This window comes from Natrix helvetica (genome assembly GCF_964273705.1).
Source record: "Natrix helvetica genome assembly, chromosome: 1".
Lineage (NCBI taxonomy): Eukaryota > Metazoa > Chordata > Lepidosauria > Squamata > Natricidae > Natrix > Natrix helvetica.
In genome coordinates this window covers 88,582,660-88,599,943 of record NC_138548.1, presented here as the reverse complement: position 1 = coordinate 88,599,943, position 17,284 = coordinate 88,582,660, and the positions used below count along the sequence as shown (strand labels likewise).

At 36.5% G+C, this 17,284-nt stretch overlaps 1 protein-coding gene across 2 annotated transcripts in view; it reads left to right on the top strand.

The window, feature by feature from the left end:
* PDHX (pyruvate dehydrogenase complex component X) overlaps positions 1–17,284 on the top strand; it is a 47,003-nt gene that overhangs the window by 2,658 nt on the left and 27,061 nt on the right. For both annotated transcript variants that reach the window (XM_081941139.1, XM_081941140.1), the window contains exons 2-5: positions 3,612–3,695; positions 5,806–5,906; positions 8,233–8,423; positions 10,707–10,805. In XM_081941139.1, coding sequence (XP_081797265.1) covers positions 3,612–3,695; positions 5,806–5,906; positions 8,233–8,423; positions 10,707–10,805 — 475 coding nt within the window. The remainder of the gene's footprint in view (positions 1–3,611; positions 3,696–5,805; positions 5,907–8,232; positions 8,424–10,706; positions 10,806–17,284) is intronic.

Below are 17,284 nucleotides of genomic sequence, written 5' to 3'. Positions count from 1 at the left end.
CTCATTTCCAATGGAGGGGGTGGGGAATGCATGCATTTTCCTCCCTCTGCATGGATTTCCCACCCCCTATTGGTCCCGTTGTTGCTGGATCTGCTTTTGCTGAATCCAGCATGGCGGTGGGATTCTTGCCAACTGTTTAGTGGCCCACCTTCTTTGCTCAGGCAGGTGGAGGAAGAAAGGAGGCTTGTGATAATGCATCCCTGCCACCAAGGGCGAAGGGGAGCACCTTCGCCCTCGACTATTGCATGCCTCCTTTCTCCACCCGCCCGAACTAGCAAAGAAGGTGGGCCACTAAATCGATGGCAAGAGTCCCACCTGCATGCTGGAGTCAGCAAAAGCAACTCCAGCAATAACAGGACCAATGCTTCCCGCCCGTTGTGATCTCCTTTCATTCTCTGTCTGCCTCGTTTGGGCAGTGGGGGGCTTTCTCGCACGCCACTAAACCGCCTGCTCGCCCGCATTTTTAAACCAGCCCGCCTTCTCCTGTCTTTCGGCATAGGCTCTCTGGAGGGAGAGGGAGGTTTTTTCCAAAGACTGGCTACTTTCCTTCCCTCCTACGGCTGGAAAACAGACATTTTTACAGTTGCGCAGAAACAGTTCCAGGCAGTCAGTTCCAGGTCTCCCTTCCCCAAGCATGTCCCGTTGCTGCTTGAACCACTTTGCTGAATCTGGTGTGGCGGCGGGACTCTTGCCATCGCTGAGAGCTTCGCTGGCAGCTGCATCTTGTCTTTGGAGAGCTTTGGAAAGCCTTGGAGCGCAGCTTCTGCAGAAGCCCGGGCAACTGAGAAGAATTTCCTGCCATTACGAAGTCTCCAAGGCTGTAATTGTATGGGGTGTGCTCGCACAGCTATGTTTTCCATGGCGTGGAGCTGCGGCAACGCTCTGCGTGGCCAGCGATCACTCTGGAACCCATCCATGGGGAATTTCGAGGAACGCGAGGGAGAGTCTAAAGTTTAGAGTTCCGATGGTCTTAGTGACCCCTGTGGAAAGATTGTTCGACCCCCAAAGAAGTTGCGACCCACAGGTTGAGAACCGCTGGTCTACATTTACGGAGTTCCCTGATCTCTTTTTTTCAAGCTTTAACAAGTCTGTCTCTCATGGCTATATCTCTGTTATGAGACTTAAAGGGAAGGTGGACTATACCATTCTGATATCACTTCAAGTAAAAGGTTACCTTTGAATCAAAGCCTATGCCTCAAAAATGTAAGGAACATTTTTCAAGAATAAAGTATTTACTTCAATTACAAGTTATTCAGATTGCAGTAGGCTATGAAAAATTCTATGCAGGTTGATGAATATGTTTGAAGAGAATGATCTACATGGTTGAAAAGAAGAGAGATTTCTTCTTCAGACCTGCCTTTTCCCTGTCAATTCATTAGGCAGAAGTGGGTTCTTGCTTGCTCGGTGAGGAGGAGTGGGTTTCTGACCTTCTTCTTTTAGCATAGAATTGCAAGCTAATATTGCAGTCTCATATAAGAACTGAAAATAAAGCCCTTGGCAGGTTAAGTCTCTGTAGATTCTGTCCATTCACAGTCTGATTATCCATCTAAAATGAGATCACATTTCACAATACGATCTGCTTTTGCAACTTTGTGTCAAACTACCTTTCTTACTTAATCTATACCTATAATTTCTTTGCTACTTCTAACAGTATTAAATAATATCACAGGTCAGTTACAGGTACTACTTGACTTATGATTGCTTTAGTGACTATTTGAAGTTTTGAGGGTCTCCCGTGGGTACTTATGACCAGGATTCAAATTCTGATGGGCCTTCTTCCCCTTCCTCCCTTCCATTGAAAACATGATCACACTTTGAGTGCTCAGCAATTCGCCCACATTTATGGTCATTTGCAGCATCCCACGGTTAAATGATTGCATTTTATGGTGCAGAAGAGATTGCAAAATTGAGTTAGTCACATCCGATTTACAACTGTGATGACTTACAATTGGAATGACCAGGTTCTATTATGGTTATAATTCAAGGACTATTAAATTTTTCTTTATAGATTTATATAATTTGGATTTGTTATGTATTGTTTTAGCCTAATGTGGGATCAATATACAAGATTACGTTGAAAACTAATGTCTTACAAATTCCCCAGTCAATTAGACCAGTGGTGGGCAACCTTTTTTTTCAACTGAGCCAAATCTCGCCAAAACCACAATTGAAATTTATTTTGAGAGCCACATTTTTAAAACCGAAAATACATAGGATGGTACACTGTTTTTAGTTTCAATAAACTCTGGCATTTGAAGCACGCAAGTCTTAAAGCTGTCAAGTTACAAGATCCTTGCATCCCTAACGCTTTAGGGAAAAAAACCCCAGGGGTGTTCAAACCTGACAGCTTGAAGACTTGTGGACTTCAACTCCCAGAATTCTGAGAATTGAAGTCCACCAAGGGCATCAATCATATTAGCCCAGGGATCTGCAAAATTGGCTCTTAAGACTGGTGGACTTCAACTCCCAGAATTCTGAGAATTGAAGTCCACCAGTCTTAAAACAGCCAACTTTGCAGACCCCTGTGTTAACCCAAAGCCTGGTGCTGGGCCTTGCTCCCCCATTGGTGGAGCCCCAAGAAGCGAGGAGGGAGAAAAAGAGACTGAGGCCAAGGAGCTTCCCCCCCCCAGCAAAAATCTAACCGGGGAGCCGGGCAGTAGCAAATTAGCCAATCATGCGAGGAAAGCGAGGTCTGACCGGGTGGGCAGCGAAACTCCAGGGCTCTCTGTTCTAATTCCCCGTGAAAACTGTTGCCTCTGAAGCGTTTGCTCTACTGTTTGAACCTTTAAGCGCCCCTTTCCCTTTTTTCTTTTCGACCCACAATGATTAGGGAGGATCCTGAAGTCGGGCGGGGACGAGAAGCGAGGAGGCAGAAAAAGGCGTGATCGGCTAATTTGCTACTGCCCGCCCGGCTCCCCGGTTAGATTTTTGCTGGGAGGGGGCGGGGGGGAAGCTCCTTAGCCTCCATTTCTTTTTCTGCCTCCTCGCTTCTCGTCCCGCCCGACTTCAGGATCCTCCCTAATCATTGTGGGTCAAAAAGAAAAAAGGGAAAGGGGCGCTTGTTTTGAAGAGCCCGAGAGGAGGGAGGGGAGCGGGCGCCCGGCACACAGAAGAGCCGCATTAAAATGTGTAAAGAGCCGCATGTGGCTCGCGAGCCGCGGCTTGCCGACCACTGAATTAGACCATCAGCGGTTTTCTTGGAAATACCAAAGACAGACTGAGAATGTTTTGCTTTGCTTTCTCATGTCAGGTCTGACATTGGTAAAAGTAGTATTTGAACACTGTTGGAATAGATTTTGTTTTTCAGAATTTAGCTTTGTATTTCTGTATTCCACTTTTTAATACATGGCACCCAATCTACCTTTTCCATCGCCAATGAGTAGCTGTTAAGGATAATATTAGGTCAACTAAGTTAGCTTATGGGCCAACTTTCTTCACAGCCTGTAAATTACTCTTCCTTCACTTAAGATGGTCCTCATAGCAGCTCCTTGTAGAATCACTATACCATGAGTTACATTTAGCACACATGATTCTATAAATTTGGTACTGTGAATTTGTTGGCTGTTCTAATCAAATTGAAACAATATAATGATATATTTTTCTCCTTCTAGGTATCCCTGCTATTAAAATAATTATGCCTGCTTTATCACCTACAATGGAAGAAGGAAATATAGTGAAATGGCTGAAAACAGAAGGTAAGTCTGAGCTATTAAAATGCTGTCTTGAACATTGAAATGTTTTACCTTTTCAAGTATAATCTACTCCTATTCCCTTTTTTCCTTAAAAAAATAGATTATCATTATGCTGCTACTCCCTTATGACTGGTATTGGTTGTGGATTTAGCATACATAATTTTATCAGTTTTACAGAATATTGAAGATGTCATTAATTCATATATTTATTAAATTTGCATTGTCCCATTATAGGTTTGGTTGGATGAATGATTTAAACAATTTATGATTAAGGTATAAATGAAAGTAATTAAATTATGTAAAAGAGAAACTTATTAATTCATTTTCTATTTATACATAAAGCAGTATTCTAAGGAAAACTTGAAAAGTATTTAAGGTCGCCAACGTAACTAAAATCTCATGGTGTAATTACAGCAATGGTTTTGATTATAGCAAATGGAGCAAATTGCATTGTTGAATTTGCTGAATAGATAAGTACCTCATTATTTCCTTGTCCTCCTTTTCCTTTTTTTCTTCTTCAGATATTTTAGAGACTCTTCTAAATGAAATGTCTGCAGTGATCTAATACTGATTTTGAAACATTTCCCAGTGGCTGTTTACAGTTGATCTACGTACATCATTACCCTTCAATATTCTCTATATTTTGTTTTTACATAAATATAACAGAGGAAGTAGATGTCAGAATTGTACATGTCATTTAGTGACCTGGCTGTTAACATTCTGAACATAATTGTGCAATATTTAAGTCTTTGATGTGGAAAATTATGAGAAATAAAATTTAGGGCTTAGGCAGGTCAGTTTGCTTTCTTTCGGTAAGACAATTAAATGACCTTTTCCTTTTTTAATAAAATCATTGTACATAATGTCAGTCAAACGACAAAGAATCAAACCTTTGTTAGTACAATTTTCCAGAGATGAAGTATATTAGATGTTTTAACTCCAGAACCATTTAGGAGCTTATCCAGTTTAGTTCATTTAAAATGGAAAGGGTCTAACCCAACTTTTACAATAGTTAATGAAGAATTCTGAATCAATTAACACAGAAATAAAATGGCATACTATTGAATTTAGGAAAAAATGCTAGCTAAGTTATTCCATTATTCCATTTTAAAAATAATATCTTATATAGAAATTCCTATTAAGTTCTTGCTTTTAACTTCTGAAAATAAATACATGTTTCTAATAGGATTTTCCCTCTGTTTAGGAACTTCCAAAGCAATTTCAGATTACTTCTTAAATTTGTTTTGTATGAGTGTATTTAAAAAAAGGAGAAACGGGACAGTACTGTTTATTTAGAGAGATTTTTAATGCTAAAATATCAGATTGCATGAAATTTCTGTGTGCAAGCTCTTTGCAATTTATTACTTAGGATAATTTTGTTTATTCTTAATTACCTGGCATCCCTTATTGACACAAGACAGTAATCTCTGTCTTAAAATGTCAGTCTTTTTTTTCTTTACTCTTAGATAAATTTGATTTCCTTCTCTTGGGAACATTGAGTTATTTCTTATAGTTGCCCAGGTAGTACTTTTTCCTTTTAATCCTGGATATTGCTATGAAATTCTTTCTGTAAACTTCCTTTGACTCTGTCTCATTCTTGATTTCTGTTGCTGATTTATACAATTCCCATGATTCCTAGTTAGCCTTCTGAGAGTTGCAGTCTTAACAGGTATGGAAAGAAATACATTGGAGAAAGGTTGATAGAGATCAATTAATCTATTATGCTTGCTATACTGAATTTGCTTTGCAAGCAATTCTAATACAGCTGGTTGTACATCAGCCAATAGTATCACATTTCCTTCTCTCACCATTTTTACATATGGGCACAAACAATAAAGGTAAGGACGCCATATGGATTTTCACTCAGTGCCACAAGCCATATTAATTTCATCCTTAATTTACCTTATTGATACCATTTATTTTGTATTTGTACTGAAATGCATTTTCTTTGTCTAAAAACACATTATTTAATATCTGTTCATTAGTTTTTAACAAAACTCATTGTGTTTTAAGTTAAATTATTTTATTTTTAAATACAAACTAAAATTAATATAAACTGAATTAAAACCTATGAAATTTATTGAATGGATTGAATTTTATTTTCATTTTACAGGAGAAACGGTGAATGTTGGAGATGCCCTATGTGAAATTGAAACAGATAAAGCAGTGGTTACAATGGAATCAAGTGATGATGGCATATTAGCTAAAATAATGGTAGGAGTAATTTAAGTTACTGTAAATTATGGTCCTTAAAATATGATGACCTTTAGAATATATACTTAAGTTTCAATAGATTAAGATTTATTTTTCCTGATTTTAAGTATTTTATTAGAATTTCTTGACCTAGTATTCCAGATTAGGATACAATTCCCAGAATTTAAAACAACAATGCTTGGAAGTTATTCTTATTGCAATTTCTACAAATAGGAAGGATGCTAAATTGTAAGACAGGAGAGGGTGAGTACAGAAACAAATGTGCTTGGCTATGTCTGTGCTTGCATAAAATTGGTCTTATTTTACCTTTTGTGAAACTACTGAATTATTAGTATTCACTTGAATGAATGTTTAGATCTTTCATGACAATTAATTAATTAATTAATTAAATTGATATGGGGACCAGCTCACTCTCAGTGACTCCAGGCAGCTTACAAAAATAAAAACCCAACAATTTTTCTTACTACCTTCTTTTCTATGACATCAAAACTTGCTTTGTGAATATTTGCTAATTTAAAACCATAATTGGCAGAATTTAAAAAAGATACTACACTGAAATAGGTTTACTGATTTCTGCAACAATGATCCAACTGCAGTCCTACAAGTCTTTTCAGCTGGACTCCTACAATCCTAGAAAGTATTTTATTTTTTCATGCTCAGGTTATATTTATTGAATTATTTAGGGATCATTCATTTTAGGAGGACTTTTAATTTTAAAATTGTGGATATAAGGAATTATAATAAGCATAAATCATATGGCTAGAAATCTAAACTTTGTAAGCTGTAAAGAAATAAAAAAAATATCCTAAGAAAGTGCATGTGAATAAAGCCATTTTGAATTGAAAATATTTATGGAAAATTGTCAAATCCATAAGGAAATAAACTTTTAATGTGGACTATCAGGATTGCAGTTAGCAGGCAGATATTATTTAGTTAGCATATATTATTTGATCTGTGGGTATACTACCAAATCAGTATAGACTTAGGGCAATTTACAAAACAATCTAACAAATATTTGCTTTTGAAATCATATGATTATACAATGTTGCCCAACACCATGCTTTGGTTTGAGGGAAACACGTCACACATTACATAATTCTTAGGTTGAGTAAATATCTTTTTTGCAATACCAATATGATGAGTAGTTGTAAAATAGTAGAGACTCAAATATTTGTAGATTAAAAATACTGCCAGTGAAGTAGACATGACAGAAAAGTTCACTAGCCATTCAAAGCCTTGTGCAAAAGCACTTTTGTCAGCATATTTTGTACAAAGTCTTTATCGTACGCACTATTATATGCATGTTAAAATCCTATTATAGCAAAATCATACAGTAAAGTTGCTTACTATATGCAAATTCAGATCACTTCACTGTTCGTGATATGAAACCTGCAGTTGAAATTTTCTGCTTCATTATGCTATGCAAATGAGTATCAAAGACAGCTTGATGTATGGATGGATTATAAAATACCTTCCTGGGCAGTTAAGAAGAAATCAAGCAAGAAAATACCTGTCTGGAGTTTAAGATAATAGGGCTGCATCTAAGATAATGGGACCTATCTTTCACAATGGAAGATTCACACTGTTGACGGTTCCTTGTGAAACCATAATGATGGTTTGTGTCAGTCCTTCAGTGTTGCATCATCAGAGCTTTTCTTTCAGTCAAGACCTTCATTTTTTTCTACTTTTTTTGTAATTTTATTGAAACAATAATATGTTAATGATTTTTAGAATGGGCAAGTGGTTATTAATTTTCTCAAAATCATGGAAAAATTGGTATATTTAGTTTTAACTATCTCATCTGTTAGATCTTTTCAGTTTAGTTACAGATAGACAAGTGTAAACATTTCTTACTATATTTATGAATTCTGTCTAGTAAAGATCACTAACAGTATTTGAAAAATGAAATGGTAATAAGAGGAAGTGTAACTGGACAGCGGAGGAAAAGGAGAAAAAGGAAGTCATCCTGGTGCCAACAAGGACTAAATTTACAAGGCAGACATTTACACATTCCAGAGGTCTGCAACTAGTTGTAGTTCCTGCTTCTTAGCTGTCACTTTTCTGTTTAATAGCAAATGTAAGGGTCCCCCAAGCCTCAATCACATACAATTCCCCAAAGATGGGCTCCAGCATGAATCCAAAAGCTCAGAAGACAAAATCTCTGGTCCCAAAGCCCAAACCAGATTGGATCCTGTTAGTATCTTAGTTTAATTGTATGTTTGCAGACTGGGATTGATTTAATTTTTAAAAATGGTTGTTCACTAAATGAGGCAAAAACATGGTAATTTCATAAGTCTACAGCATTCTGTTTTCTATTCCATTTCAGAAGGAAGAGGGAAGTAAAAATGTGCGCTTAGGTGTACTAATTGGTTTGCTAGTAGAAGAAGGACAAGACTGGAAGCAAGTTGATATACCAAGTGATGCATCCTCTGAGCCTGTGACATCATCAGCATCAACAGCCTCTTCCCCAACTCTCCCATTAGCTTATAAAATAGAAGAGCACCATGGAAAAGAACAGTAAGTCTCTAGGTATCTCATGGACTGATGTATTTCAGTATATATTTCTACTGAGTCTTCTACAGAATTTTGTATTCGTATGAGAAACTAGATTGTTTTCTGGTGCATAAAAATACCTATCTTAATATCCTATTCTAAAAGTGGCAGAATAATCAGGAAAGAGTCAGAGTTTATATCTTAGCTTAACTTCTCACAACAATTTGTACTTTGAATTCTAATAGTAGAATTTATGGAAACCTCAAAAATTCTAATTTCAGTCCATTTATTCTTAGTGATACTAGCAGTGCTATAGTAGTAACTACAGCTCTAAAAATTATACTTCTCCGTGCATTAACAATGGTATAGAAATAGTAAATGAAATAAGTGGAAAGAGAAGCCTTTACATCAATAACTTTTTTGGTGGAAAACTTTATTTATTTACAGTGTTTTTAAAACACTGACTCCAATAAACTGTCAAAACAATCGATATATCAATAGTCAATTTGCTGTATCCATACAAATCCATACAATCCACAAAACAACAATAAAGTATTCCAGCAGCGCAAATTTACAATAAATTTTAAATTTATTGTTGTGTTAGATATCAAAGGCCTCAAAATGTTCAGCCATGACTGCCATACAAAATTCAGCAAGCGGTAGCATCATTTTCATCTCCAAGGCAAGGTGTTCCATATCAGGGGCATAGATGCAATACATCTTTTCCTATATAATTTACTATTGATGTATTGGTTGCCTTAACATTTCAATGAATGGCAATATAAGAATGGTGGTGGTTTTAAACTAAATAGACGAGGTTGTGGACAAGGTAAATTAAAATATGGCTAATGCAAAGATTCCAGAGAGAAAATATGGCTAATGCAAAGATTCCAGAGAGTTAAAAAAGTACCATATTTTACAGAGTATAAGACACATCTTTCCCCCCCAAAAAAGACGGTGAAAATCTGGATGCATCTTATACACCAAATACAGCCATTTTTGGCCTTCCAAAACCCTGCCCCGCGCATCCTGTCTTTTGCAAAAATGGACGGGCAGGGGGTTTGGGAGGCCTGCGAAGTGTTCCTGAGAGCTGGGGAGGGCCAAAACAACTGAAAACAGGTCCGGTTTTCATAAAAACTGTTTTTGCCCTCCTCAGCCCCCAGGAGCACTCTACAGTTATCCCAAACCCTCTGCATGATCTGGGTTTGTTTGTTTTTTTGCAAAAAATAGGACAGTTTTTGCTTGTTTTTGCCCTCCCCCAGGAGAACTTTACAGGCCTCCCAAATCCCCTGCATGCCCCATTTTTGTGAAAAACTACCCCGTTTTTGTAAAAAAAAATGGCCCATTTTTCGCTTCCCAATGCCACCACCCCCAGGCGTCGCATTTGTGCCCTCTTTGGCCCCTAGGAACACTTTGCAGGGCCTACCAAACTCTCTGCACACCCTGTTTTTCACAAAAAAATGGGATGTGCAGAGGGTTTGGGAGGTCTGCAGAGTGCTCTTGGGAGCTGGGAAAGGCAAAAACCTTTTTTTAAATGTACCACTTCAAAATCTTGGCGCGTCTTATACTCTGGTGCATCTTATAGTCTGAAAAATACGATGCCTAATATTTTATCCTACATACTTTTGATCCATATTGCTTAATTCTTTCTTAATTTTAACACATAGGATGTGTCTAGTATATCCCAATTTGATATTTTACCATTTAGTTTAAAATGTTAATAGGTTTCAGCTTTTGGCTACAGTAGTATCTTTTTTTTTAAGTTGCCAAATAACATTATAGTTTATTAAACAGTGAAATGAAATGGATACAAGTATTTTTTCATTTGTAGGTAATTCCTTTTGAATATGTAAAGGATGAAACAATAATTGGAGCAAATTGTTATCAATTCAGGGATTATTACTTTAAAAGCAAATATAACATACTTGCAATAAAGCAGCATTTTCTTTGAAGATGTGTTAAACTGTCTTACCATTCTGATAATTATCATGTTGACCAGAGTTAATGGAATTGTATACCAACACATCTGGAAACCAGATTTTGAGTGGGAAGAAGGGTCGGTTTGTGTCTGCAAAGTGGTGTTAAATATGTTTCTTGTTTATATTGCTTCTCTATATAAATTATTTTTACTTTTTAGAGGTTATTGTGGAAGACTTGTATCACTTTAATAATCAGAATTGTTTTGGCATTTAAATTTTAGGAAAATTAAATATGGTTAAAAATTAAATATATATATTTATTTAATAAATTCTGTGTTTATCTTTTTTGTATGTACCCTTTTAATACAATTGTACCTTTGTTTTTTAGGTTTCGCTTAAGTCCTGCTGCCCGTAATATTTTGGAAACACATGGACTTGATGCAAGTCATTGCACACCCTCGGGACCTCGAGGAATTTTCACAAAAGAGTATGTGAAATGTGAAGTTTTTCTTGATGTATCTTATTCTGTAAAACATATTCCTTCTAATTTTTGTAATAATCAACTATGCCAGTTGATATCTTACTTTCTTAGCAAACGGAACTTTGTATTAGTTGTAATACGGTCATAAACAGAAAGGAATATGGGGATGAAGGAATTAGTTGGTCAGTTGAAACTATGAAGACAGTGATATAGAAGTGCCCTGACAGTATTTTAAGTTACATACTGAGTAAAACCTTAGGATGAATCACATGTGTACAGAAATAATAGAATCTAGATGGAAAAGATACGGGGAGAAATGGTGAACCAGTGTTTTTCAAACTTGACATCTTTAAGATTCAACACATAAGGCTTAAACAGTTTACAAAGCTAAGTAAACACTGTACCATGCCAAAATTAAGTTTAACAGTGGTTTGGCAGAATTCAGGGAACAAAAGAAAACTATCATCAAAGAGATGGATGCTCTTTATGGACTATTCAAGTCCACAAATCAAGTGGACTGTTGCAATGTATTTGGAAGAGCAAGAGTTATTACCAGGACAAGCAGCATCTTCCAATACAGTTACCAAAGGTCAGGTCTAGTCAGTGACATCAGACTAAAGTTATACAGAATAAAGAAATTACGCAAACATTTAAAGCAGCTGATTTTTGTTGAAAAATGGATACGTCAAGATTGAGCCATACAGACTTCTCTTTCGCAAGGACCAAAGGTTTTTCTTCCATCCAGCTCCTCAATGGCTGCAACAATTGCGAAAATGCTATGCTTTGAATGGTGTTGTTAAATCAGTTCAGTTTCTGATTCTATTTATAGAATGATGGGGCCATTTACACAACCAAGTGATTCTATCAGGGTTGCATTGCTCCTACTTGCACTGAAATTAATTGAAAGATACTTTGGGATGATGGAGCTGGTTGGAGTTGTGTATCATAGAGACTCCTTGGTAATAAAAGATTTAGATCTTAAGCAAGAATCCTTATCCAGCATTTTCTAAATCAGTTAACAGTAGTTGATATTACTGTGCTTAAATTTATTGATATTAGTTTCATAACTGAAACTAATTCTATTAATAAATGAACTGCCTTTGGTAACAGAGCACTTAAATATTGCTAACGTCTCAGATATAATAGGAAGCCATCTGCTAAGACAGCACTGATACTGAAATGGCATAGTAGAGCTTTGGATTAAAAACAAATAAATACAACCACTATTTTGTTCTTGTTGTGACCTGATTTAGATGGGAAAGTAAACTGAATACATAATACCTCACATGTAACAGTAATTATGAGGAATCTTAGTAATTGTAAAAACATAAATTAATGTATAGTATATAATTAATTCATGCCAGATGGGAAACTTCTGTAGGTTACTGAGATACCTACAGTAATTAATTTTCTCTAGTAACCGTGGACATGTAACACAGATTTTTGTTCAAGGTCAATAAAACAATAAGCAATGGACTATTTGATGTTGTAGGTTTTCCCCCCCAAGTCTGAGAACTGCAGGTGGCAGCAAAACACAATTTTCAGTAAAACTTTATTATAGTAAAAGGCACACTACAGTGCTGAATCTCGCAAATTACAATTTTTCATAAAAGTTATATTTCATACAGAGCACATATTTCAACAAATCTGTGATATTGGATTTTACACATTTCTCAATTCTGGTGTTTTGTTTGGGGGGAGAGATCTCTGCTGTAAAATGGTGTTTTAAAAAGCCCCCTGGAGGCAAAATTGCTAAATAGGTTAGCATTTATTTTGTTCATGATCATGAACTTTACCTATTAATAATGGCATGTCCTGAGAACATAGAAGACTGCATTTTGTGTTTTTCAGAATTGGCAAAATGAATTGAGGAATTACTGATGATGAAATTCATACTTAATTGAAGTCATTGGAAAAACACTCATTGATTTTAATACAGCAGTTGTGTTACAGTAATTCATAACTAAAGTCCTAGATAACGCAAATAGGTTCATTCATAATAGATAGATTGATTGTGATTTCAAATCAATGTTGACTCTTAGTGACTACATGGAGCTTTTCCTAGATGATCTTATCACCAACTTTCAAGTCTTCTACCCTTCACCACTTTAATCTATCTACCTTGCCTCTTTTTCTCTATCTTTCCCATCATAATACATTTCTCTGGGGAGCCATATCTTTATATAATGTCTCCAAAGTTCGATTTGAACCTGTTATTTGTGCTTAAGTGAGAGCTGTGGATTGATTTGTTCTGTGATCCTTTTTTGTTTGTTTGTTTCCTTGACCATCAATGATATTTTGAGGAACCAGCTTTCAAAATCATGAACAATATTCATGATTGTGTATTGCCTACACATTTCTGGTATTTGTAGATATCTTGACATTTAAATATCTTTCTTAAGCCTTTCAGTTCTGTCCTACCAAATGCCAATCTGAGGTGTAATCCGATAAGGCAGAAACTATCCAGTAATTAAATTTATTTATTTATATCTCATATTTCTAAATATATTTTTGATTAGTTCTAAGGGTTGCCATTAGCTTGGTCCTCTTTACAGTATATTTAATCCTTCTCCCATGTTTTCCCTATGATCCTTGACTTTTCATTACTAAAGCTCACAAATAATTTGTATTTTTTGCTGACAGTGTACTATCATAGCACAAGTTAATAATGTTTCTTCCTCCAATTTAAAACCACACTAATCTCCCTTCAATCTAGCCACCCTAAATATATGTTCTGCAAATAGTTTGAATAAATAAGAAAAGAACATACAACCTTATCTTATTCTTTTTGCTGATCTGGAGCCAAACTCTTTTTTTCAATGTTCTGTCCAGATTGGAGGTTCCTGACCTATATATAGATTTTGCTGAACTTGTTCATAAAAAAGCAGCTATATGTAATCTACAAAAATCACAAATGAAGCAATTGCATTTTACGAGGGACTGGGTTTTACAAGAAGTCATATGTGTAATATTTCATAGTTTAAAGATTTCTACAAGTAATAAATTACTTTTGAAAACTCTGTAATTATACTTTTAACTCTGTTTTCATATTTTTGAACATATTAATTATTCTGCAGTATGAAAAAAATAAGTGTTTTGCAGATTAAAAATTAGGATGAAAATCTCAACTTTCAAATCTGTATAAATTAAAAACAAATAATGAAGTTGATGGTATAAACTTTCTGCTAGATACTTTAAATTGCTCATTATTTCTGATTATCTCTGCACATAAGAGTAATTGCTTTTTCAGTTAAGAAAATTGTTTTCCTTAAAATGTTACTGCTTTATTAAATAAGCAATTAAAATAGCAATTGTTCCATAATATGGATGTGCTTATAATCACTTTGAGTTCTTTTTCTTTTATATATAAGTGCTTGCATTACTAGTGATGTCAAAGTGTAGGATAATTTTAAAAAGTTTTATTTACCATATTTTTATTAAACAAATTTCAAAACAGTGCATCTAGTTAGAAAAATATAATTAAACAGAGAAGGAAGACATGACAAAACAGTGGAGTTGTTTATCACTGTTTTGGAATCAGTACGAAGGTACGTTTAAGGTTGCTGGACTGAGCGAGTCCAGTTTAAGTCTACACTCAGCAGTGGAATCTTAAAGGATGATTTCACACCAATTACTGTTTCTCATCAAATTTCAGGGTTATTTTGAGAAACAAAAAGGAGCGGCTGGCGGATATACAGAGTTCCTAGATAATCAGAAATAACAAGCAATTTAAAGTATCTAGTACGTACTAGTAGAAAGTTTATACCATCAACTTCATTATTTGTTTTAATTTATTTTTAATTTAAGTTCCTAGACGCAAGGCAAGATAAAATTCTGACAATAAACACCATTAAATCAGATGAAAGATCCTTCCATCTTGAGAACTGTTTCTAGTAGCTGTACTTCATTCCTCTTTGCCTTGAGGATGTACCATTGAGAGTTTTATTATCACTGACCATTGATGTCCCATTTAATTGGCTTTTCAAATGGCTGCTAAGAGGCATATTCATAAAACTATAGCCACAAAAGCTAGCGGTCATCACCATACAGTCACCTATGGCAGGTGTACAGCTCTCTGCCGTTACCCCAGCTCAGCTCTGTCGCGCATGCACGTGCGCCTCCCACCGGCCAGTTGGTTTTCGGGTCTCTGCCATACATGCTTGGGGGCAAGGGTGCATGCGGGGGATTGCGCATCCACGTGGGGGGAAGGTCACATGGGGGGCAGGTGCATGGGGGGGAAGGTCACACATGAGGTGGTCGTACGTGCATGTACGGGGGCAGTCGGGATGCGCATGCATTGCATTATGGGGATACGTACACTTCCGGCACTCAGTGCTGAAAAGGTTAGCCATTACTGCTATACAGTATCTGTAGATGATTTTTTTCTGCATATTCATTTGTAGAAGTCATATTAAGGATTAATTAAGAAAACAAAGCAATTTTTTAATTCTATTACCACAGTTAAAAAGATAGAATCAAATTCAGGAGATTTTTTTCTCTCCTGCTTAACCAGCAATAGTTACTTTGAGGGTATTGTTATCCAGAGGGGGATGGGAGAACCTGATGTAAGCTTGTTCTAAAAAGAAGCTGTCAGAAATTGCCTTTATTGTTTCCCAATGTGCTTAAATAAATTGGAGTAATGGTATGAAAAGGTATAATCCATTAGATCAAAGAGAGGGAGAAGAAATGAGGACACATATCTTGGCAGACTAGATGATGTAAATGAATGAACCCCTCAACAAAGAAAATCCCATTCCTGCATAGAGAAGCTTTCTGTTTTCTATACAGTTGTATTGAAAATGCAAGACAACAAATGTAGAATAAATTATGCTAATCTCCAAAGTGAAACAAAAATTCACTGGAAAGAATATTTGTCATCTCTTTTCTTCCCCTCTTTGTTACCAGAAATGCTGTTGTAAATTGGGATTTTGCTCAGTGGGTTCCATGTTTGACTATTACGTCTGAGTATTACTCTGATCTCTTTGTTTTCCTCCTCATGATTACCTGAGTGGCAGAAGGAAGTTACAGTACTGTCAGTGCCACCTTTCCCCAAATTATTTACGGCAGTTGTTGCACTCAAACCAAATACTTAGGAAGAATTTGGTTCACTTCCTTAAAAGTTAAGAGCTTGACCTGTGTCTATTATCAAAGTCTGAATTTGGAAGGAAGTGGGAAGCATATAATTGGTTTCTTTTTTAGTAGTTTTAGGAACTTCACCAATTCCATCCCACACATGTTTCTGGCAGAAGTAGAGAGTTCAATCAGAATAGAGCTGGAAGGCACCTTGGAGGACTTCTAGTCCAATCCCTTGCTCAAGCCGGAGACCCTAAACCATTTCAGACAGGTGGCTGTCCAATCTTTTCTTTAAAACCTCCAGTGATGAATCCCCTACAACTTCTAAACTTCCTACCAGCATGCCAGCATTCCTGTCTTGTTTTGTGGTAATCCAGACTTCCAAATGCATCAATCAAATTATTGAATATCCAATAATTTCTAGAACTGGATTTTCATATCATGCTGATAAATACAAAGTTACCCTCATTATTCCTTAGTGCAGTGTTCCCCAAACTTTTTGACTTTGTGAACTGACAGGAGAGGAAAAGAGGATGGTTCCATGCAAGCAACTGGCAAGTGCATACAGCTCCATTTGCATGAACAGCAGGCAGGTACGCACACTACTCACGCAAATGAAGCACGCATACATTCAGTATCCAATAAAGAAAACCCCCAACTCTATTTGAGTAGAGATAAAGGTACTTTTACTAGACATGAAATGAAAGCAGCTAAAGAAAAGCAAGATCTGAGACAAAAAGACACAAACGTGTACATATCAAATGTTTACCCAGGACCTTCCCCCCCATCCAATGTCCAATCTGTAACTCCGAAAGGTGTCGTGTGGGGTGCATCTTCACATGGCCTCATTCCGTTGGTATGCAGAGACGGTTGGCCTTGACCAAACCTAAACACAAGCCATCAGCATGCACAGAAGATGGTGAGACCAAAACTCCCTTCCTGATACTCCTCCAGCACCAGCAATTCCCCTCCCAAATACCACAAGCCCCCACCCTCCTCGTTACTATGGCAGCCGATAGCAAGCAAGCAAAGTAGAGGCTGACACATGCGCTCACCCTCTGCTCACACAAATGGGGGGTGCACGTGCTTGCCTGTTGGTTTCATAGCCCAGATCCAAATGCCTGTAGTGGGCCACAGCCCGAGGGTTGGGGACCCCTGCCTTAGTGTACAATATATGAATCCATTTTATGAGTTTTATTCAGACTAAAAGGGTTACTTTTAATAGGATAATTTAAAGTGCATTTTATTATTGCAAAGATTTCCTTAAAACCTAAGCACAACAAATGTAGTCTGTGTCTAGTCCATTCTTTCAGTATTCAAAAAATCATCAATAATTGGCCATTACCTTTCTAAATATTACCAAGACCAAATGGCTGTCAGTGTTTCCGTTACCCAGATCTGGCAATATTCCA